Below are 23431 nucleotides of genomic sequence, written 5' to 3'. Positions count from 1 at the left end.
TATAGAATTGTCCTAAAAATGACTCTAAAAAAAACAAATAATAAAAGCTAAAAATGTTCATTAAAAAACAAACAAAATGTAAAAGTATTTTTTACTTTAAAATGTACTTGTTACCGTTTAACTAAGGCCCCACTTTTATCGTACCTCCCTACATCCTTAAGTCTCGACGGTGGCACAGGGGGCATCAAAAGTGGTGAAACAGGGATGCAGCGTGTTTTTTTTTTTTTCCAATCCAAGTTTTTATGCGGCATGCTGTATGGACACCAGAACCAACCGGCACTGTCCCGTGAAAAGCGGGATCGTCAGGAAGTAATTTGTTAGTAACAAAAGCAAGCAACAGTAGTAAGGAACTGTGACTTACTGGTCATGCTTAAATGCTTGTTATTGAAACTGACATTTTAGCAGCTGACCCTATTGAGAACGCAGCCTGCCTAATAGAAATTGGAGAATATGGCCTATTAATCCGTTAAACATTTGTGACATTGCAGATGCACTTTCTTCTTCAGCAATATTAGTCTCTCAGGGTATTGATATGCTACATTCTTATGAATATTAGCTAAGCCCGTTACTGCATAGGTGTCAGTTGTACTTTAGTATCTACACCCATGATGAAGCTTATTTATTTTCTCCTGTATGACCTAGGTCTTCAAGTTAGCAGCGATCTCCTCAGACAGCTGATTGCTCGATATGGAGACTCTGAAGACAAACTAAACTTTGTTGACTACCTGATCTGTATGGTACGAGTGAAAACAGTTTCAAGTAAGTTGCGAAATGCGTAACATCCTCATAATCAATAACAGGTTTCCAAAGATTTCTTTTGTTGTATGTGACGGAAGCCAACATCTGCCATCATTTCTGGCCAATATGGTTTACAGTATTTTATATTGACCAAGTTGACCCACAAAATCCCTGTGTGAATATCACACATCAGATATGTATTTAGGTGCTGATTCTGAGTCGGATACAAAGTAACTGTGTTTGCAAGATGCCGTGGCAGCCAAACTTACTACCTTATGCTAAGATCCATGCATCCAGTTACAAGCGGGATGCTGCCTTGACCACTGTTTTTCCGTCCATAGTCAAAACCACCATCATTAGTATCAGCAACGTGCACCAGCTGCATGCTGGTTGTAAGAGATTCGTCAGACACAGGTTTCTTTCTACGTACACACGACTCATAATAGCGTGGAACTCAAGCTACATGCCCACTACACTCCCATGATCACTCCTTCAAGACGGAACAGTTTTGGGCAATCACATTGTCACCGACTAGGGATGGGCAGATCGATTCACTGCACTGAGTTGAGCCTCATGACTCAACTCAGTGAAGTGTCTCGAGACACGGCTCTTTAGATAGAGCAAGCGCTGGAGCCAGCAGGGGAGCCAGAGACTCAGAGTGAGTCACTGACAGCTTCGCCCCCCCCGCAGCCCAGCCCTACAGCTCAGGGTTCTCACTGACTCTCCTGAGTCAGTGCACTCCCCGAGTCCTGGCAGTAGCTGTGCGACTCAGTGAGTCGCTGACGGCTCCGCCCCCTGCAGCCCAGCACAAGCCTCTGCACTGACTCAGGAGAGTTAGTGCACTGCCCTGAGCCCTGGCAGTAGCTGCACGACTCAGAGTGAGTCGCTGACAGCTCCGCCCCCTACACTACCGATCTGACACAATGGATAAGTATGATCAGGTTGGATCAGCAGTGTAGGGGGCGGAGCTGCCATTCACTAGCTGCCACTAACAGAGAGGCTAGGGGAGGTGACAGAGAGGCTAGGGGAGGTGACAGAGAGGCTAGGAGAGGTGACAGAGAGGCTAGGAGAGGTGACATAGAGGCAAGGGGAGGTTACAGAGAGGCAAGGGGAGGTGACAGAGAGGCTAGGAGAGGTGACAGAGAGGCTAGGGGAGGTGACAGAGAGGCTAGGGGAGGTGACAGAGAGGCTAGGGGAGGTGGGTGCCTCGACTCACCAAACACTGAGTGACTCGAATCATTCGCTCATCTGAATGATTCGAGTCAGTGTGTTGAGACACTCACTCACTAGCCATCTCTATCACCGACCAGCTGCCGCCCCGATGCACCCATCACACAGTGCGAGATCTGGCAAAGATCCGTCCATAAATTCTCCTCCGTGCATGTGCTGAATGCTAAAACTCGCTGACAAGAGATGCGTCCAGATATTGCCGAAGCAGGGCTCACTGCCCTCCGTGCCACCCCAGCCCCCTGAACACATAATGTCATACAAGAGGCTGGGTTGTAGACAGAAGAAAATAGAGAGCTGCCCGGGTGGCTCTATACACTACAGTATGTGTAAGAGAAGCGTCATTTGGCTGCTCCGAGCAGCCCTGCGTCCAGCTCAAATTCAGCCCCATAATGGCTGCCGTGGGGGACTCAGTGGCTCATAACCACAGTCAGCCCCTTGAGCCCTCAGCTGTTCTCTGCAGCCCTACTTCGAAGATCTCTTGAGCAGTGAGGTGACAGAGCTAAAACCACTGCCCACAGTCAAGATAAAGTGCCAGGCTAGAAGATGCCCATCGTGATCTGAGTGGGTGTCTGCAGCTGCCATCACCGATTGAGGGAGAAGCAGCAGCACCCATCAGTACTCAAAATTTCATGTGCAACTTTTTCTAGTTTCACGTCCAGCTCGTTTGCTCGCCCAGCCCAGCTCTCTCAGCAGACGTCTGGCCAGGTGGCGCTTTCAATGAAGTAAGAGTTAACATTACTCACGGGAGCCACGGGATCGCATTGGCCCAGTTTCATTGTTAAATCCTTAATTCTCAGTCCAGTCCCGTTTTTAAAAACAATCCAGTCACATTTTGTATTAAGTTAAATTTTAAATATCCTTGTACAGAATGTAACTTTTTCTTCATATTATTTTCAGAAACATTTAATATGCACTCAGGTGATGGAAAAAGTGTTTCCATTAATCGAGAAAGGGTAAGTGTTATTTGATGGGTGTTAATATATTTATTTCATGGATGTGTAATGAAACATGACAGGCGCAACAATCTTTACACTCCCATTTTTAGTTTTATTTGCTATTGATTTGGGGCCTGACTCAGCATTGAGAATAGAGTAAGATAAAGCAAGTAACTGTATACTTGGAGAAATCATGCTGCAATTCAAGGGGTGCAAATAGATACATTTTTTTGGCATGTTGGGTAAATACTGGCTGCTTTTGCATGTAGTCCACAAATACTGCAGAGCTTTATTTTTACACTGCAATTTAGGTGTCAGTGTGGACACCTCCCTCCCAAATCTAAATCTCTCTGCACATCTTACATCTGCCCCACCTGCAGTGCAGCCTGGTTTTACCCTGGAGCACAGTTATCTGCTAGATCTTACTCTATTCCCAAAGCTGAATCAGGCCCTTGGATCGTTGGATTATTTTATACTCTGAGTTTAGAGAACTTGATGTAGTTCTATTGTATAAACTGTAGTCTGATCCTTGTGTCCTGGACTGGGTGATGCTGCTGACAGTGGGTGAAGAACCATTCTGCTGGAAATATTAATGATGGCTCATCAATGACGTGGAATCTAATGAGTGTTTGGGGATTACCTTGGTGCAAGGAGGGGATGAGCTTTACAGTAAAAGACCCGGAAATCAAAGCTCTGGTTTACCCCACAAGGAAACAATGAACATAGGACAAATCTAAAGATTGGGGCATAGAAGAATCCTTTAAAATAGAAAGTTCGGAAGGTGGGGCAGAGCAGAGCACAAGGCGGGAAGGGGGAGGTCAAGGGCAGGCAGTGCCAACAATGGGTGGTTGGTCAGTGAGTCATCCGGCACATGTAAAGTCTGGAACAAACCAGGACAGTAATAGTTTAAAAATCAAAGGGCTTATAGTTTAAAGAAGCACAGAATAAATTAGCAACCTCAACATGTGACCACAAGACCTAGGATATAAAAGGGGAGGAAAAGGCCTTGGTCAGTTCCAAGGACACAGCTGGGAGCTAGAGCCGTCCCATAAGTAATACCATTGAGGGACATGGGGCAAATGTATCAAACCTTCCAAAGAGTGGAGAAGAGGACAATTGGAGAAAATACTCATAGCAACCAATCAGCTTCAAGGTAGCATTAATCAAGTAGATTCTATAAAATGATAGGTAGAAGCTTAGTGGCTATGGGCAACTTCTCCACATGTTCACTTCTCCACTCTCTAGAAGGCGCTATACATTTAACCCAATGATACAATAACCTCCCTTCTTATATATGACGTTTGGGCATCCCCTTCCTGGCATGAGTGGAAAACATAGCTGGAATCTTTTAACTAGAGGGGCAAACATCTACATCAGTATCTCTGACCAAGGGTCTTTCTCCAGAGATATGTCCATTACAATCCTTCCAAATGTCTTGGAGATCAGATAGGTATCAATGACAGAAACACCTTTGGAACTGTGAATTGGAAGTGGGAGTATTGGGTGAGCCCCAAAGTTTATGAAAAGTGAAACTTAATATATACAGTATATGGAATGAGATTGAAATACCGGCGGCTGTTTAGCAGATACGCGACAGGATGAAGATCCCAACTGGGGCAGGTAAGTACCCTAACCCTCCCCTGCCCCCCCCCCCCTAACCCTCCCTTAGTGGTGCCTATCCCTAAAACTCTGGGTGTGGTGCCTAACCCTAAGTCCACAGTCTCCCCTAGGAGACTGTGATGTATATCACCAAGAGCAGTGCCATATGCAGGAGACTGTAAGCCAACCACAGAGCTCACCCTATTCTACATTGATGCCAGATAGAGCAGTTCTTGTGTAGTAAATGTCTACATTAGGCAAAGAGATGGGACACACTGCATTGGTCATGTTATTCATTTAAAATTAGTTACTTCAGGTATAATACATTGATAATACTGGTGCTTTGGTATATTGTAGTATACTGATGTCTTTCAGTGACTTTACTTACTACGGTGTATGATGCAGTATAAAATTTTTAATGATTATCTATGTGAAATGTTGTTACAGTGGATGCAACTTATGATATAAAATTAATGGATATGACAGATGCTTCTGCTATTGCTGGTATGTATTATGGAACATTACTGGATCACAGAAACATTTCTCACTCCTCCATGTTTGAAAAAAATAGGGGGAGATTCCGCACAGAATCAAATCTAGATAAATGGTTATTTATGTGTTAATTATTTATATATAAACCAACCATCCTACATCTCTGAAACATCATAATTAGTGGTGTTGGTGGTGCTCCAAAGCCTAAGAATTGACATGAGACAACACAAAAGAAAAAAAGAAAGGCTGTTTGCTGGGGCACACTTGGATGATAATTCATATAGGAAATTGTTAAAATATAACTTTTATTGTATAATTATAAAATGTAAAAGGTACTCATACATTAAAATAGTGAATTTAAGTAACATACGAGTGTTTGTGTCTAGCACCCTAATTTTTATATATATGGCGAAAATATTGTGCGAGTTCTGCTTTTCACTGAACACCCTTATGATAGGTATCAACTAAGTTTCATAGACTCAATATATTGATATCAATTGTATATTTGCTACACCAGGTGCCATCCTGTCCCATTCCTCCTCCAGTATTTATGAACCTACAGCACTTGGTATTCCCAGGTGGTCTCCCATCCGTGTACTAACCAGGCCTATTGCTGTATCGCTTCCAAGATCAGATGAGTTTGGGCAAATCCAGTAAAGTATGGCTGTAGGTTACGATTTTAGCGATGGAGGTGAGAATTGCCATTGCACACGGTCTTTATCACAATCTTATAAATGTAGGACTATCTCCTTAAGAAAAGTCCAATTTATTAATAAAAGTCAGAATTCCAAAAAAGTGATGCATGAGCATACCTGTACTTTAATGGTTTAAGCATAGACATATAGTATTCATTTCACTGTCTGCACATTCACATATAATTATCACATCAATGAATGTTTCAAAGTAATCTTTGTTATAGTACAGTGTGATTCGTGGTGTCAAATCACCACGTAACCTAATTCTTGTTTAATGATAGTATACCAGCTGATACATTCAAAGTTCTTGGTATCAATTATAACACAAAGTCCATAACACGAGCCACCTAAAATAACATCCTAGCTTGTTATCTTTCCAAACTGGATTTTAACCAGCGGTGTTGTCTCTGTAAAATTAACCTTATAATGCATATAGTCATAAGCTATGAAAAATAACAGAGAAAAACATAAAATGTTGCATACAAGAAATCAGACCTAACCAAATTGCAAAGCTATTGTCCCAGATGCATATTTTTTTTGTTTTTTACAATCTTTACCTTGTCACGTGCCCTATATGGCAATAGACTGACCAAGGACCATTTAATTCCATGGATATAATATATAGAATAGGGACAAGGAACGCACAAGTTAAGAAATTGGTTAGGAGCTTTGGACACTGAACAGACACAATGGTCCGTCAGCTAGTATACGATACCAGTGTAGCATGGTGTGGAGTCCGGTCCGTGCACTGACTGATTCTCCCACAGTGTTTAGACAGTTAAATGGAGGACGCGCGTTTCGCCCCTGCTCAAGCCTTGTTCACCTCACCATTGTCGCATACCGAACAATCAACGGCTTTTAAGCTTGTATCTGTTTACACATCAATTGCCAGCAGGGACAGACTAGACTGCCTATTGGACGATTAGCGGTTGCTAAGATACTTGTCCTACCTCCCCTCTGTAAGTCGTAAATTCTATTGGTCGTGAATTGAACCACGTGTATATTAAACAGCCGTTCACAGCATTAGGGCATCGCAATGCCCTCTGGTAAATGTGGTTTAAGCAGCACAAGTATACATCTGCTAATAAGATTATATAATTAAATAATTGAGGCTCATTAACATGGCTAAGAATTACCAAATGCCCATAATGGATCATATCATCACATTAGTAAAGTATTTGCAACAATAACCTAATATAATTAAAACAATAAATAAATATTCTAAAATTGTCAATACATGGTGAAATGTGATGAGGTTAAGGACAAATATGGACATGTCATACCAATAAAGGACTTCATTAATTGCAATACCATGGGAGTCATATATTGCCTGACGTGCAGTTGTAACATGAAGTATGTAGGGATAACCTCAAGGAATTTCAGACAACGCACTTTAGAACATGCTGGAACGATCCGAAACGCTCCATCTTACCTTTCTAAATTTAAGAAGCTCACCTCAGTTGCCCATCACTTCCATATACATCACAATAATAATTCAAAAGACTTGCATGGTTTTTGGTTTAGAAAATATTTAATTGGGGATTCGTGGAGGTGACATGATGCAGTAAGTAATGAAAAAAGAGAGTGCATGGACTTTCAAGTTGGGTACTCTCACTCCCAAAGGAATGAACGAGTACATCAACTACAGTGTCTTCCTATAATCAATTAATTCTGTAAAAGTAATTATATCATCTAGAATAGATCCCTTGAATACCCTACTTCTTGAAGCTATTTTACTCCCTGATATACTCTAGGTTCTAATATTTTAATATAATTCTTTTTATTAGTTATTCATCAACTTTTAATAAATGTAATTATTAATATATATACCTTTTTTCTTTCCCTCTTTATTATCACTAAATCACTTTTTATGTATGTGGTAACACACTACATTCTTATTTCCAATCATTTTTCTTATAAAATTTATGATATGAGTCACATCAACGTATGTGTACTTATCCACTCTTACTTTAACTCTTAAAAATGTTATGTACTCACTACAAAATTATGTTTTTTGAGGAAGAGATTATCAGGATCAGGAGCCAATGTCATTTAATACTGGTCACTTTTGTCAGTACTATGTCGTATTATTTTACACTTCATAATCACTTGTCCTTTTAGGATAACACTGATAATTTTAATATATTAGTCACTTCTATTATTATTATTATTATCATCACTTTTTATGATCTATAGTTATTTTTCCACACATTTCATTGCAGGAACTCATCAAACACTTTTTTTATATTAATATATTGTTAATTATACAGTTTATTTTTTTATATAATTATCTATTTTCACAGGACCACCTATCTAATTTTTTAACCTAATTCAATAAGCAAGATTACACTTCACACATTGTCACTATTTAATATACATGGTTTAATATTAGATATATCCTTTATATCACTAGGTTTTTATGGGTCATCAGATCACTTTATATAATAATCACATTATAATATTATATATATTATAAACATTTTAGCCGATTATACCTGTACTCAAGTATTGCACTTTAACACATATTTATGAATGGTTATACATAGGCTTTTATGGGTATATGTTCTTGGATGGGTATTAATTAATTAAATTCTAGACATGATTATTTATTTATTTATTTATATAGGTATTGTAACAATCGGTTACTAAGAGTGCTCTCACACACATACACTGTGACTAATGCTGTACACTGTGACTAATGCTGATGTTAGAATATTTATTTATCGTTTTAATTAAATTAGGTTATTGTTGTATATACTATACTAATGTGATGATATGATCCATTATGGGCATTTGATAATTCTTACCCATGTTAATGTGCCTCAATTATTTAATGATATAATCTTATTAGCAGATGTATACTTGTGCTGCTTACACTACATTTACCAGAGGCCATTGCGATGCCCTAATGCTGTGAATGGCTATTTAATATACAAGTGGGTCAATTCACGACCAATAGAATTTGCTACTTACAGAGGGGAGGTAGGACACGTATCTTAGCAACCGCTAATCGTCCAATAGGCAGTCTAGTCTGTCCCTGCTGGCAAGTGACGTGTAAACAGATGCAAGCTTAAAAGCCGTTGATTGTTCAGTATGCGGCAATGGTGAGGTGAACAAGCCTTGACCAGGGCGAAACGCGCGACCTCCGCTTATCTGTCTAAACACTGTGGGAGAATCGGTCAATGACCGGACTCCACACCATGCTACACTGGTATCGTATACTAGCTAACGGACCATTGTGTCTGTTCAGTGTCCAAAGCTACTAACCAATTTCTTAACTTGTGCATGTCTTGTCCCTATTCTATATATTATATCTATGGCTCATTATATGCATCTGGGACAATAGCTTTGCAATTTGGTTAGGTCTGATTTCTTGTATGCAACAATTTATGTTTTTCTCTTTTATTTTTCATAGCTTATGACTATATGCATTATAAGGTTAATTTTACAGAGACAACACAGCTGGTTAAAATCCAGTTTGGAAAGAGAACAAGCTAGGATGTTATTTTAGGTGGCTCGTGTTATGGACTTTGTGTTATAATTGATACCAAGTACTTTAAATGTATCAGCTGGTATACTATCATTAAGCAAGTATTAGGTTACGTGGTGATTTGACACTACGAATCACACTGTACTACTGTATAACAAAGATTACTTTGAAACATTCATTGATGTGATAATTATATGTGAATGTGCAGACAGTGAAATTAATTATATATGTCTATGCATAAACCATTAAAGTACAGGTATGCTCATGCATCACTTTTTTGGAATTCTGACTTTTATTAATAAATTGGACTTTTCTTAAGGAGATAGTCCTATATTTATATGATTGTGCTAAAGACCATGTGCAAGGGCATTTCTCACCTCCATCGCTAAAACGTAACCTACAGCCATACTTTACTTTATTTGCCCAATCTCGTCTGATCTTGGAAGCGATACACCCATAGGCCTGGTCAGTACTCGGATGGGAGACCATCTAGGAATACGAGGTACTGTGGTAGGTTCATAAATACTGGAGGAGGAATGGGACAGGATGGCACCTGGTGTAGCAAATATACAATCAACCAGTAGAATTTAATATCAATATATTGAGTCTATGAAACTTAGACAGTTGATACCTATCATAAGGGTGTTCAGTGAAAAGCAGAACTTGCACAATATTTTTGCCATATATGTAAAAATTATGGTGCTAGACAAAAACACCGTATGTTACTTAAATTTCACTATTTCAATGTATGAGTACCTTTTAAATATACAATAAAAGTTATATTTTAACAATTTTCTATATGAATTATCATCCAAGTGCGCCCCAGCAAATAGCCTTTTTTTTTTCTTTTGTGTTGTTCCTCCATGTTTGAATAAACTTTTTTCAGACTTAATGTCCCCACGTATGTGCCTTTCGGCCTAATGCAGATATGTACGTTATTACGCCGTAACTGCGTCTGCTGTGCAATAATATTCTAATACCACAGGAGGTGCCTTGTGTAAATTGTCACATCCTGCCGGCTTATGCTATCCGCAGCTGTGTCAGAGGACGCAGCATACTGTTGGATCATTCTGCGTGACCATCGGTCATCCCAGTAACCCTCAGGTTACCCAGGTTGGCCGGTGTTTTTACGCAAGCCGCTGGCTTCAACGCGCCAAGGAAACTTCACAGACACGCCCCCTTTTTCTGGGACGCTGCTTTACGCCACCCCCAAACAACGCCAGCCCATCAATCAGGCTGCAGAGTCCGGGCACTGCGAGCTCGCAGAAGGAGATCTGCACATGCGCAAATCTTCTATCATCGGAGTTGTGCGCAAACCATCGGTTTTGCTTACAACTTTGAATCGGGGACATTGGAAGAACACAGAGGCAGCAGTCATGGTATTGATGGGTACAATTAAGTGTAAGTTGATTGAAGAATGAAAATATTTTGCAGGCTGACATGTGACTTCCTTAATTTAATGGTAAGGAATGATTGCTCAAAGGGGGAGATGTATCAAAGATTCTAAAGTGGACTAGTGGAGGTGTTACTCATAGTAACCAATCAGCTTCTAGTTATCATTTATCTTGTACTGTACATACTATAAAATAATCGCTACAGTCTGATTGGCTGCTATAGGCAACCTCTCCCACTGTTCTCATTAGACGGTTTGACACACCTCCCCCCCCCCCCCCCCCCGGTTATCATAAACTAAGTTATTCCATTGTGATCCCAAAGGGCAGATGCAGCTTTGTGATGTTACTGTCCCAGCTTCTACTTGCACGGCTCATTGGATCAAAATGGCAGCAAGTTTGCTTGTGCCATCATCCTGATGGTTACCGCCAGGGAGCACAGAGCGAATACAATGTTAGTGGGCGGTCCTGGGTGGAGACGGGGGTGGCTAGCTAGGCGCGGGAGTGTTACGGCCAGTGACTGCGTCTTTTCTCGCAGTTGTACCGCATCGGTGGACATGTTCGGACAGACATTCTGAGCAGCCAATGTGTGCGACTTATGAAGCAAAGCGGCAGATTTAAGTCGCAGCCTGTGGGTGTCTTTGAACGGCATTAGCATAAAGACGCAGTCATGCTTATTTAGATTACTGAGGGCTCCGGAGCATCCAGTAGCGGAACCCGTAATCTCTCCATTTGTGTTACAGAACGGAACACTGCTCCGCACTACGCCTTACCATTCCCTGCATCCCGTTATCTCTGATGATGAAAGAAAGTAAAGAGGGCATTATCACTGCACTGGGAAAGGACTGCCTCTCATCCCCTGCGCCTAATAGTGATTCCAGCCATCACAAAAATGTTCTTAAATACTCATTCACAATAAGGCTGTATAACTCATAATCTCCATTTGTTTGTACGTTATATTATATACAGGGCCGGCTCTAGGGGTGTACTGTCCCGCTGTTCCACCCGTGGGCCGAAGTGGCCAGTGGGTGGGCAAATTGGGAGGTTGGGGACCCCCACCGCCGCAGCCGTGTGGCGGTGCCGGACCCCGGAGTCTGAATGGATGCTGCACTCATGCGCGCGGGGGATGCAATCAGGGAACCGGCTATCTTAGTCCCAAGAGCCGGCTTACCGGCTGCTTTATCTCGGCGAGGGTTAAATGACAGGCGTCTATATCTAGACGCCTGTCATTTTTCCGACGCCGGGAGACAGGCGCCCGGCATCCCGATCGAAGGGATGCCAGGCGCCGTGAGCGGACAGCCGCGGAGGGGGGAGGGTTAGGTTTAGGGCACCGGGGGGGACTTAGGGTTAGGCACCCCTGCGGGAGGGTTAGGGTTAGGCTAGGGGAGGGAGGGTTAGGGTTAGGCACCCCCCCGGGAGGGTTAGGGTTAGGCTAGGGAGGGTTAGGGTTAGGCACCCCCCCGGGAGGGTTAGGGTTAGGCTAGGGCGAGGGAGGTTTAGGGTTAGGCACCACCCCGGGAGGGTTAGGGTTAGGCTAGGGGGAGGGAGGGTTAGGGTTAGGCACCCCCACAGGAGGGTTAGGGTTAGGCTAGGGGGAGGGAGGGTTAGGCACCCCCCCGGGAGAGCAAGGGTTAGGCTAGGGTGAGGGAGGGTTAGGCACCCCCCGGGAGGGTTAGGGTTAGGCTAGGGGGAGGGAGGGTTAGGCACCCCCCGGGAGGGTTAGGGTCAGGCTAGGGGGAGGGAGGGTTAGGGTTAGGCACCCCCGGGGGGGACTTAGGGTTAGGCACCCCCGGGGGGGACTTAGGGTTAGGCACCCCCCGGGGGACTTAGGGTTAGGCAGCGGGGAAGGGGGGGGTTAGGGTTAGGCACTTGGGGGAGAGGTTAGGGTTAGGCACCCCTAAGGAGGGTTAGGGGGTTAGGTTAGTTTTTACTTACCTACGGACGATCGGGATTTCCAGCGCTGTCGGGCTTCCGCTGTCGGGATCTCTGCTTCTGTCGGCCTGCCGCTGCCGGGATTCGAACTGCCGGCCAGAGGGCTGGCGGTATTTCATACCAAGTCCGCATGCGACATCTATTCAGTGACGGGAGAGGGGCTGTGGGAAGCCCAGTTAGAGAGGCTCCCCCCAGCCTGATGTTATTTGGAGGCATGCCAAATAAGTCATGTAGGGGGCGTGGTCTATGGCAATTAGGCCATGCCCTCATTTTCGGTCGCGCGCGATGTTGGGGCGCACTGTAAAGAGCCGGCAGAGGGTGCTCCGACCCCTGGAGCTGGCCCCGAGTATACATAACATACTGTAAGCCCTAAGCAAGACTCCATTACAGTACCACCTGCACACATTGTAACAACAGAGCCAATTAGTTGGATAAGTTTTAGTCAGATAAATTAGATAAGTAGGAGGAAATCGAAAAACCTGATAGGAAAGTCATGTGATCACAAGAAAACCGTTCTCCAATCAATGTACTAACCTTCACAACTTCTGGTCTATGAAAGCTGGAGTACAGAAATAAAACAAACTTTTTACATACATTATTAATATGTCTTTGTATTTGCCAAATGTAAATATTACAGGATGACTGTCTATAAATATTTTTGGTATACTGTAATGTTTTATCTAGTTCCTATGATAGTTCTAATTAGTTACAGGATCCAGGTGCAAAAGTGAAAGACTGCTCCCAGTTTTTAAAAAAGACCTGAAACGCACCGGGAGGTGTAGGGGGAGCACCGTTATACCACAGCCAGGCGCGCTTCATCTGGAAGCAGTCTTTCACTTTGCAAGTGGATCCCGGGAATCCTGTGATCCAAGGTAATTTGCCTGGCGTTACAACACTGACTGGCGTGAGGCTTAATGGTTGCATGAACATGTGTGATGATATGAATTTTTTGTATGTTTTTTTATTGTAAGTGCATAGTAAATTGGTTTTAAACATTATACCGTACTTGTTTATTGTTTGTTTTACCCACTACATTGTGCAACAGGGTTGGGTATGATATCCCAGCTGTCAGGATGCCGCTAGTTAGAATACAAACAGTGCCTAAACCTAACCTCCCCACACCCTAAACTTAACACCCCCTCCCCGGTTCCTAAACCTAACCTCCCCCCTAGTGTCTAAACCTAACCTCCCCCTCCCGCTACCTTAAACTTAACACCCCCTCCCCAGTGCCTAACCCTAACCCTCCCCCTAGTGCCTAACCCCGATAGCTAACGCTACCCTCCCCCTGCACCCCGATACTTACCTTTGGAATGCCGACGGTCGGGATACTGGTGTCGGAATCCTGACCTGTCGGGATTTAGTTGCGCCAGTATTAGGACCGTCGGCATCCCGCACGCCGGGATGCCGATTACATCCCATGCAACATATCTGGAAATCTGGGAGATAATGTTTGAATGGTAACTCAGGAAATGAAGATAGAACAATGCACAAAAATTTACAGTAGGTATCTAGTGAATCTGCTAAGCATTGGGGCAAATTATAAATCTGTTCCTATATGGTGGAAGGGGTTGGATACAGGATGCCGACACATAGGATGCCGACAGGGTTAGGATAGCGACACCTGCAGGTAAGTATCCTAACCCTACCCCTAAACATAACCCTCCCTTCCCACAGCCTAAACCTAACCCCCTCCCCACAGCCTAAACCTAACCCTCCCCGTATCCCCAATACTTACCGCCGGGATGCTGGCACCGGGGTTCTGACTGGTGTCAGGACTCCAGCACCGGGATCCCGACAGCCGGGATATAAACTATATCCCAGTGGGGGGTGACACATTCGTTATTCCACTTAGCACAATGGTGTGTCCATATTGTCATTATTACACTATTTTTGTTTGTTTTTTGTATTTTTTGTTATATGCATTGTACAACATTTGTTTGGCAGTAGCCAGAGCGTTTTGGGAAGAGTGGTAGATAGTATATTGGAGGAAGTTGTGAGAATTACGAGACTTTCATCAAAGACACCCTAAAATTTGTTTTTGAAGGATGTACGTCTTTAGTCAACACCAGCAGAGATCATGGTCAACGATGAGAAGAGAGAGTAGACTGGGTCACTTGGGCAAGGGCTATAGCCAGGGTGTGAGCTGGATGTGACACTGCCAGATAAGGAGAGAAGATACATATTTGGGAGGGAATCGGAATGATATTGGGCAGCCGCTGCCGGGATTCGAACTCCCGGCCATGCGGCAGCCCGACAAAACAGCAGAGCCCGGCAACGGAAGGCCTTCGATCGGGATGCCGGGCGCCGGTCTTCTGGCGTCAGAAAAATGACAGGCATCTAGATTTAGACGCCTGTCATTTAACCCTCGCCGGGATAATGCAGTCGGGAAGCCGGCTGTCGGGCTTACGTCAGCCGGCTTCCCGCATGCATCCCATTGGGGAGAGATGTTATTGTATACAGGTAGAAAGCTAATAGAGGAGAGAACTACATTGGTATGACAAGGCTTGTTAAGTATCCATTTGTTTTGTCATGCACAGCGCAATGGGGCTCATTTGCAGTTGTGCACATTTGCAGTCTGAACATACATAGGACAAGACGCATGGGAAAAACAATCATTCTTATGGGTGCCAAGGTAAAAAAAATGAGGCCCTTCATACCTCGGAAGTTGGACACCACTGATCTAGAACGTGATAGGTTCCCTCGATAGTCACTAGGTGTAGTGTTATAAGAATTATAAAGTAGCTGTTTAATGGTAATAAAAAACAAATAGTATAATTCTGTTATAACAGCCGCAATATTTCTCTGCTAACACAAGGAAGGGAATCTGTGACTGCAAACAACTCCTAACCCATTTATGATACCCACTGTTTTCTTTGAACCTCTGCCATGGTAAACCGTCAAATAGAGAGTAAACAGGAGCGCGCTTAGCAGAACTGTACATACATGCAATCTGAATGAGGGAACGCAGAGCGTAAGGACCAGCAGAAAAGTTTTGCCACCATTCTTACCTAAAGCTGGTATAATTTGTATTATCCTTCTGGGAGTGTTTTGAATGCAAGTTGGCATCCGCATTGCGGGCATGGAGACAAGTGCGGCTATTTCCTGCAGAGTTCTGCTTCTGTGCGACTGTATAGCCCCCATCCATTCACTCGGTTCCATAGCCGCCATCAGTATCAGTGCGCACTTACCCCAGCTCTGTCCCTGGTCCATGACATACATCTGAGAACGGAACCTGTATGATATTCTGGCTGAAATCCTGACACTGGAGCCTGCATGGTGCAGAATCCCGCCAGCGGTAGGTAAGTACCCTAACCTCCCCCTTACTCCCCCCTAACCCTCCCTTGGTGGTGCCTAACCCTAATCTCCCCCCGGGGGTGGCGAAACCTAACCTCTGTCCTTCTCGCACCCTAAATCTAACCCTCCCGGGGGTGCCTAACCCTAGACCTCCCCCCACTGGTGCCTAACCCTAACCCCCCCTTCCCCTAGCCTAACCCTCCCCAGCGCTGCCTAACCCTAACCTCCGCCCAGTGGTGCCTAACCCTAACCCCCCCTTCCCCTAGCCTAACCCTCCCTGGAGGTGCCTAACCCTAATCTCCCCCCCGTGGTGGCTAAACCTAACCCCTCCCTTCCCTGGGGACAGAGCAGTTACTTACCCGTCCGGATGATTGGGATTCCAGAGGTTCGAGATGCTAACGTCGATATCCTGTTCTACTTTGGGATATTGGCATAGGCATATTGTCGGGCAGCGGGATTCGGGTGGCGGTATATATATCGACGCTCAACATCCCGTCTGCCGGCAATATGACTGCATCCCCTGAGACCGGGGATATCTATGTGTACGCACATTCTGGGTAGACTGTAAATTCCGTTTACCTGACTTAGGTAAACTTTTTTTTTGTAACATGCGAATGCCCACTTACCACGCAGATACTACCCCTCATCCACAAGTGGGGGTGCAACTAAGCTTCATATGACTCAGCATTGTCCATGCTTGGGTGTGCTGGGTTTGGTGCATGTGCAGTGTGAAAACATGCAAGATCCTTCCGCAAAACTGACTTGTTCTCAAGTCTGAATCACACCCTTTGCGCTATTCCGCTGTTCTAGATATTCTTTATAGCATTTATTTTTTTATATTATTCTTTCTCGTTGACATACCCCATTCCTTATCTGCTGTCCACCAAAGAAATATTGATGCTTTGCCCTGAGCCTGGCTCCTGTCCTACTAGTGCTGACCTCTAGTGGAACATAATGAGGCTACAGGCATAAACTCTTTGGGGCATATTCATCAATTATCGGGTTTTAGACCCAATCGTTAAAAGTTCTTATCGCTACTTACTGTACAAGAAATTATAGATCGCCGGGATGTATTAAAACTCACACCCAGGGGCAGGGGCACCATTAGGAGCCCATCGACGTGATCTGAAGATGGCGTTAGCTGGCAGGGCCGAGCTCCGAAATGCAAAATAAATCTGACACCATAGGAGCCCCATAGAAACTTATATGGGCTGCTCTGCCACAGCAGGTATCGGAGATCCTTAATATGTGTGGGCACCCCCTGAAAATGGCTGTTAGGGTATATTCCACAAATAATCTTTAATAAATATCCCCCTTTGTATTGTATAAGGCACATTTCATGTAGCGTCACAGTATACTGCGGCCAACCCGGACAGTGATCACCTGGGTCAGTGGGAGACTTTCTGCCACTTAAGTTGTGCCACACTGCACAGACCCCTCTTTCGATGGTTGCCCAGTGTTCTCCCCAGGCTGTTTTTTGCGGGTGCACCACCCGGCAAGAAACAGCCTAAGACCGGCACTTTGGGAGCCTACAAGTGGGGACAGTATTTGGGAGCTATATAAAAAGGACCAGATCCTACAGACTTTGCAGCTTTTTTATAATCAGACGACTGGGACTCTAATAAGAAGAGGATAATTAATATATAAATTGTCATTTCAAGTTTAAATCATTATAAGGTCAGGGTTTAAATCATTTTATTACTGCGAAGGCCCCCACCCGGCAACTTCTTGATGCCACCCGTCAGAAAACATTTTCTGGGGAGAACACTGAGTGACTCCAGTCTGATTCTTCAGGTGGAATATCACCGACTTGTTGACAAAGGGTTAAACTGGCCAACCAAAATGCTCCTTGTGTGACCAGCAACAATACAAGGCAAATAACCTGCACAATGTTGTTTGGCTTTTACGCTTCATGTTCCAGATTGTTCTATTGTACACATAAATCTAATTCTGCTATTTACACCCAGTTAAAGTCTAACTTATACCGTCCAGTACAAGACTTCAGAGCTGTGCAGTAACAGGCCCAAAGAATCATGTTGTGCAGAGACTCCGCAGTGTAACAGTTACGGTACCAGCTGGACAACACTTTATGATTCAGAGGGACGCGATGGTGATTTTTACGCAGAATGAGCGATTGTTTGCCATACCGCACTGCACACGCGCTGCAATTGTCTTGTGATTCTGCATTTACAGAGAACCCATTCACAAAGTGAGTGGCAGGTAATCAGCGTTTGGGGGAGGTAACGAGGGGGGGTGGTCACAAAAACGCAAGTGGGTCTTACTGTTTAGAACCTCCGTTACATAGACGTGCATAAATGAATTAGAATATGTATAGCCTTGGCGCTTCAAAAAAGAATACAACTTAGGGTTAAATGTGACAATAAATGTGTTAAACACTGGTATTTTCTTCAGCTGCAGTAATAGTGGTTGCAAACCAATAATATATAGAAACAGAAAAAGATTACGGCGCTAAAGAAGACCAGAAAATTTAAATAAAAAATAAATAAGTAAGTAGTAAATATCTTATCAACACTTGTGAGGTGTATAGGTAATATTTTCAGTATTTTAAAAAAGATGCCATATATAATAAAAAACAAAATCTTTTAATAAAGGTAACTAAAAAAAAACACTGTGGCACTAGGTAATTAACATGGATGCTAAATATGTTAATAGACAAAATCTTATATTAGTAAAAAAACAATAATTACATAATATAACACTAGATAATTCTCTTTAAACTGTTCAAACATAGGGCTTCATTCAGAGCCGCTCGTTCGTTCCGAGCGATGTTCGCACATCTGCGCATGCGTACGGATAGTAATACGCATGCGCGAACCAATCAGTGCGGCCGAAAATCGTGTGCTCGCTAAATAGCGAATGCCTGCTATTTTGAGTGACAGGTGGAGGCGTATGTGGGTGGTTACAGGGGAAGGTGCTTGAAAACGGGGAGTGGAGATCAGAACGCAGGCGTGCCTAAAGGTCAAAACAGGCGTTTTAAGGGTGTGCATAATTAATACAGCAGCGTCATTGACCACGTCACTGGGTTATTTTATAGTCCGAACTGCTCGCAAGATTGCGGTAGCAAAAACCAACCACAAGAATAGCGAGCAGTTCAGACGCCGTTCGATGTACTCGATTAATCTAATAAATAGAGGACATGACGTATGATGCGAGCATCCAGGGGGCGTTTTTTTCAAAATTACGACTGCATGTTTTGTTTGCTCGTTCAGACATAGAGGCGTGAACAGACCGCAAAGACTGAACGGTTCATTTAAATAGCCACCCCCTTTTTCTGAACGAGCGAGCGCAAATAGCGTCCGGCTCTGAATCAGACCCATAGATCGATCGTTATTCCGAAGCAGCTGTTGAGAAACAGCTCCCTGTACAAGATGAAACAATGTTTCTTTATTTCTAGTTTATAAAGTAACGGTGTATCTCTTTTTATGTATACACATAACACATCTCAAATAGAACCACTGTAGATAATAATTTTTATAAAGCCGCGTCCAGCTAGTGAAAAGCAGTTATGAAAGATATATATATGTTTTTGGATATTGGTAAAAAAGATTTTTCCTATTTTTGTTCTTCCTCAACAATAGTCCGGCTACCGTGACACTCCTTTAATATCCATTTTTTAAAATACTGAAAATATTACCTATACACCTCACAAGTGTTGATAAGATATTTACTACTTACTTATTTATTTTTTATTTAAATTTTCTGGTCTTCTTTAGCGCGGTAATCTTTTTCTGTTTCTATAAATTAATTAGACATCGCGGTCACATACGCAGCATGAGAGCTCTTTGCGTCTCAGGAAAGCCGCTGTATATGAGACAGGTCAGACCTGCCGTAAGGGCCGCATGGCTGGTCGATGTGCGTCGATGTTACCAATATTTACGCTGGTATGCAACGTTGAGAAGGCAGCGGCTGGCGTCCTTATGCTCTGGTAAGCTTGGGAACTATTAGTATATTGTCTAGGGCCAACTAAGTCACAAGATAATTGATGTACCACTATGTTTTGGCCGATGGGAGGAAACCTGAGTACAAGTAGGTGCCTGGGACGGAATGTAGCTATGAGACCGGTGGCTGCAATACCGGCATCCGATCTCGACAAGGGATTTAAGATAGGCGTAGAAATACCAACGCCTAACTTAATCCTGATGCCGGAACACCTGACCGAACGAGGTAAGTCCGGGCCCCCTTACCGTTAGCTGTGGGGGGGGAGGGTTAGATTTAGGGAGCGTAGGCGCGGTTAGGTTTTGGGGGGAGGTTAGGGTTAGGCACCCCTAAGGGGGAGGGTAAGGCAACCCCAGGGGGAGGTTAGGGATAGGCACCCCCCCCCCGGAGGGTTAGGTTTAGGGTGCGGTAAGGGGTGGTTAGGGTTAGACACCCCCGGGGAGAGTTTAGGGTTAGGCACTAGGGCGGGAGGTTAGGGTTAAGCACCACTAAGGTAGGGTTAGGGGGGGAGAGAGGGGTAGAGATAGGGTACTTACCTGCCCTGCATCTTCTACCTTCAGGCTGCTGGCATAGGAATATGAACCGGTGGCTATTTAGCCGCTGGGACTTCAGACCCATTCCCCTGGAACAGCACCCAGCCAGTACTGTGTTATTCATAGGGCTGACTGGGCTGAAGCCTACGGGACCCTCAGGCCTAGGGGACCCACAAATAGAAGCTGCAAGGCACACTCGTAGTCAGCTGGGGTATGTATGGAGATGATGGGGGAGACAGCAGACCAATAGCGCACTAGCGTCAGGGTTGTTACACCTCCATGAGAGGACACGTGACCACCGCCATCACTGCTGCTGTCAGCGCCGCTACCTGGAGGAAGCTTTCTCCTCCAGACCTCAGCGCACACAGGGACTGGAGATTCCGCAACCATGGCCGTAACTAGGGAACATGCCCTGTGGGCGAAACTGGCTGCCTCCACCTGCAATCACTCTCTTGCCTCTCATCTACACTGCCCGCTGCAATGTATAATAGTAGCAGTGTGTCTGGCTCCTTCTCTGCTGGGCACACTGTTACTAATACACATTACAGCGGGCAGCACTGCAGCTGCCAGCCCCCTGTGTTACATTCCTTCCCCCGTCCTCATGCACTGGGAGAGACGTCATGACGTCTCATCCAGTCCCACAGTCCCCTGCACCGAGGAGCCATTCCTTCTGCGTTAGGCTTCAGAAGAGACGGCGCACTCAGGTGTTTTGGTACAGTTTCAGTTTTGCATTTCTTAAAAAAATTATAAAAACATCTAAATTCATGTAACTTGGACCTGCTTTTGTTCATATATTATTAGTAACATCAATAACATTCATTTCCAGTCAATTCTGACCACCTCTCAGCACCTAAATTCATGAGGGGGGGGGGATGTAAATGCAATCCAAATTACGTGAGATCCGGGTTTAAGATCCGAGTTCCGAGCTTGGCGATGAGACCCAAGCTGGGACTTGGGTCAACTCGGAACCCCAAACTTCGGGTGTGTTCGTTTTTCAGCAAAACCGAACCGCTCATCTCTAGTCATAGTGCCACATGTGCTGAAGACAGGGCTGGCCCAGGATGCATTATGGTCCTGCTACAGCACTGCTATCCCATTACAAGTCTGTGTAAGAGAGGATTACATCATCCATAGATGCAGGGCCGGCTCTAGAGGTGTTCGAAAAGGCGTGCCACCCATAGAGGGCACACACCCCCAACATCCCGATTTCAGCGGGACAGTACTGTTCCACCTGTTAGCCGACGTGGCTCGTGAGTGGTGAAATCGGGAGGTTGGGGACCCCCACCGCTGCAGCTGTGCGGCGGTGCCAGACCCCCGGAGTGTGAATGGATGAAGCGTGCATGCGCGCGTCATCCATTCACCGACGGAAGAGGGCTGGGGGAAGCCCAGCCAGTGACAGAGGGTTGGGCTTTACCCCCAGCCTGACGTTATTTGGAGGTGTGCCATGCGGGCCTATGCGCCCCTAATTTTGGTCGCGTGCGGCTTAGACGTGCGCAACTGCCGGGCGCAGCATAGTGGGCCAGCACAGGGTGCTCAGACCGCTGGAGCCGGCCCTGCATAGATGGTAGGATGTCCAACTCTAGGCTTCTGCATGCCGGGGTGGAAGGGAGTTCATTTGCTAAATTATTAAGTTTAAATAGAGTTCTTCACATTCCTTTACAAATTTATTTGTTACCACATATTAAATACATACAGTACTCTATTGGTTCTTGCAGTAATGCAGCCCCATAATGAAAGTGAATTAAAGTGAAAAATAAAACTAACAAATTCACACATTCACAACACAGGTCAGACACAAACGATTGTGTAACCAGAAATGATGAGATTATATTTCAGGAAGAGAATAATAAATCCTCAAAGATACCGCAATGAATTGCTTTCTTATTCTAATCATGCAAATGCAATTTTCCGGGATCCAAGGGGACATTAACTTTCACAACTTGATGATAATTGTGAAAAGCCTAAAACTGCACCCCTGCTGTTTACACAGTTCCCATTACGTTTGGTAACACTGACGGCTGGCCATGCATCAGAATACTAATCCTGCGCGGTGAGGCACAACCGGAATTACAAGGACAATACGAACTTCATCTTCATTTTGACACCTTCGGACACAGGGCTGGACGAGCCTAATTACGTTCCATAACAGGATCGATTCTGTGGATTAATGCCGGCTCACTTAGCACATTTATATGTTGATACTTAAAAGGAAAAAGGCCCTTATTCATGTGCACGGAATACAATCACTTTGATTTATTTTTTTACAGGTCCACGACCAGACATTATTCTGCTGTGTTCTCTTTATAAGTGTAATATTCAGTCAGTGATAAATTCTCACATCAAATATGTTGAAATATGGAGTGTGCTTCTGAGCTACCTCCATTAATGCTCCTTATATGAAGCATTCTACTTTACCAAGATGGCCACTGTATGGTCTTCTGTGCATGCATGGCGCCATCTTGCAACTGTGTATGAGCTCCACAGTGGAACACAGACGTGCATCACTTAGTCCCTGCAGAGTAATCCTGCATTACCTTGCATATAACTTTTAGATAACTGCACCGTTACCTTCATACATCGCTGGCTGGTGCTCTCTATGTTCTGCTTCATCCAGATTAAGGGGTATATTTACTAATGTTTGATTTTGAATTTTGAGTGCTTTCACATTGGATTTGTATTCAGTTTTCATCCAATTTTGCCTTTGGAGATTTACTAAAGGCAAAATTGAATGTCAAATTGAACATAAAACCGAATCCCAATCAAAATCAAATATCGGCAAAATACCGATACTTTTACATAGACCAACATAGAAACCCCGGATTTACTAATATTCGATTTGAAATCGAATACCAAATCGAAAATAAAATCCCTAAAATAATAGACCTGCTTCATGCTGGCGATTTTAGCATCAGCAGGTGTGAATTACACAGATGCATGCACAGATCAGTGAGATCCTTGCATGCTTCTGTGTGTAAAAATGTGGAAACAAACTATGTGGGGTCCCCCCAAAATGCACAACAAGCACCGGGCTACTCTGAGCCGTTCCTGGTTGTGAAAATATGGGGGACAAAAGATGTAGGGGTCCCCTGTATTTTACACAACCAGCAGCAGGCTTAGTGAGGCAGTCCTGGATTAGGAAATACGG

At 44.2% G+C, this 23431-nt stretch overlaps 1 protein-coding gene and 1 pseudogene across 1 annotated transcript in view; one reads left to right on the top strand and one right to left on the bottom strand.

The window, feature by feature from the left end:
• Window positions 1-11908, top strand: part of LOC148532359 (calpain-2 catalytic subunit-like) — an 85180-nt gene extending 73272 nt beyond the window's left edge. The window contains exons 18-21 of the mRNA XM_088467958.1: window positions 643-759; window positions 2866-2921; window positions 4950-5006; window positions 11314-11908. Of these exons, the coding sequence (XP_088324084.1) occupies window positions 643-759; window positions 2866-2921; window positions 4950-4970 (194 nt within the window). The 3' untranslated portion in view covers window positions 4971-5006; window positions 11314-11908. The remainder of the gene's footprint in view (window positions 1-642; window positions 760-2865; window positions 2922-4949; window positions 5007-11313) is intronic.
• Window positions 5548-5666, bottom strand: LOC148532360 (5S ribosomal RNA; annotated as a pseudogene).
• Window positions 11909-23431: the final 11523 nt, after the last annotated feature.

The sequence above is a fragment of the Taudactylus pleione genome, unplaced genomic scaffold, assembly GCF_031769625.1.
Source record: "Taudactylus pleione unplaced genomic scaffold, aTauple2 ptg000079l, whole genome shotgun sequence".
NCBI classification, from domain to species: domain Eukaryota; kingdom Metazoa; phylum Chordata; class Amphibia; order Anura; family Myobatrachidae; genus Taudactylus; species Taudactylus pleione.
This window is presented reverse-complemented; position numbering and strand designations above follow the sequence as displayed.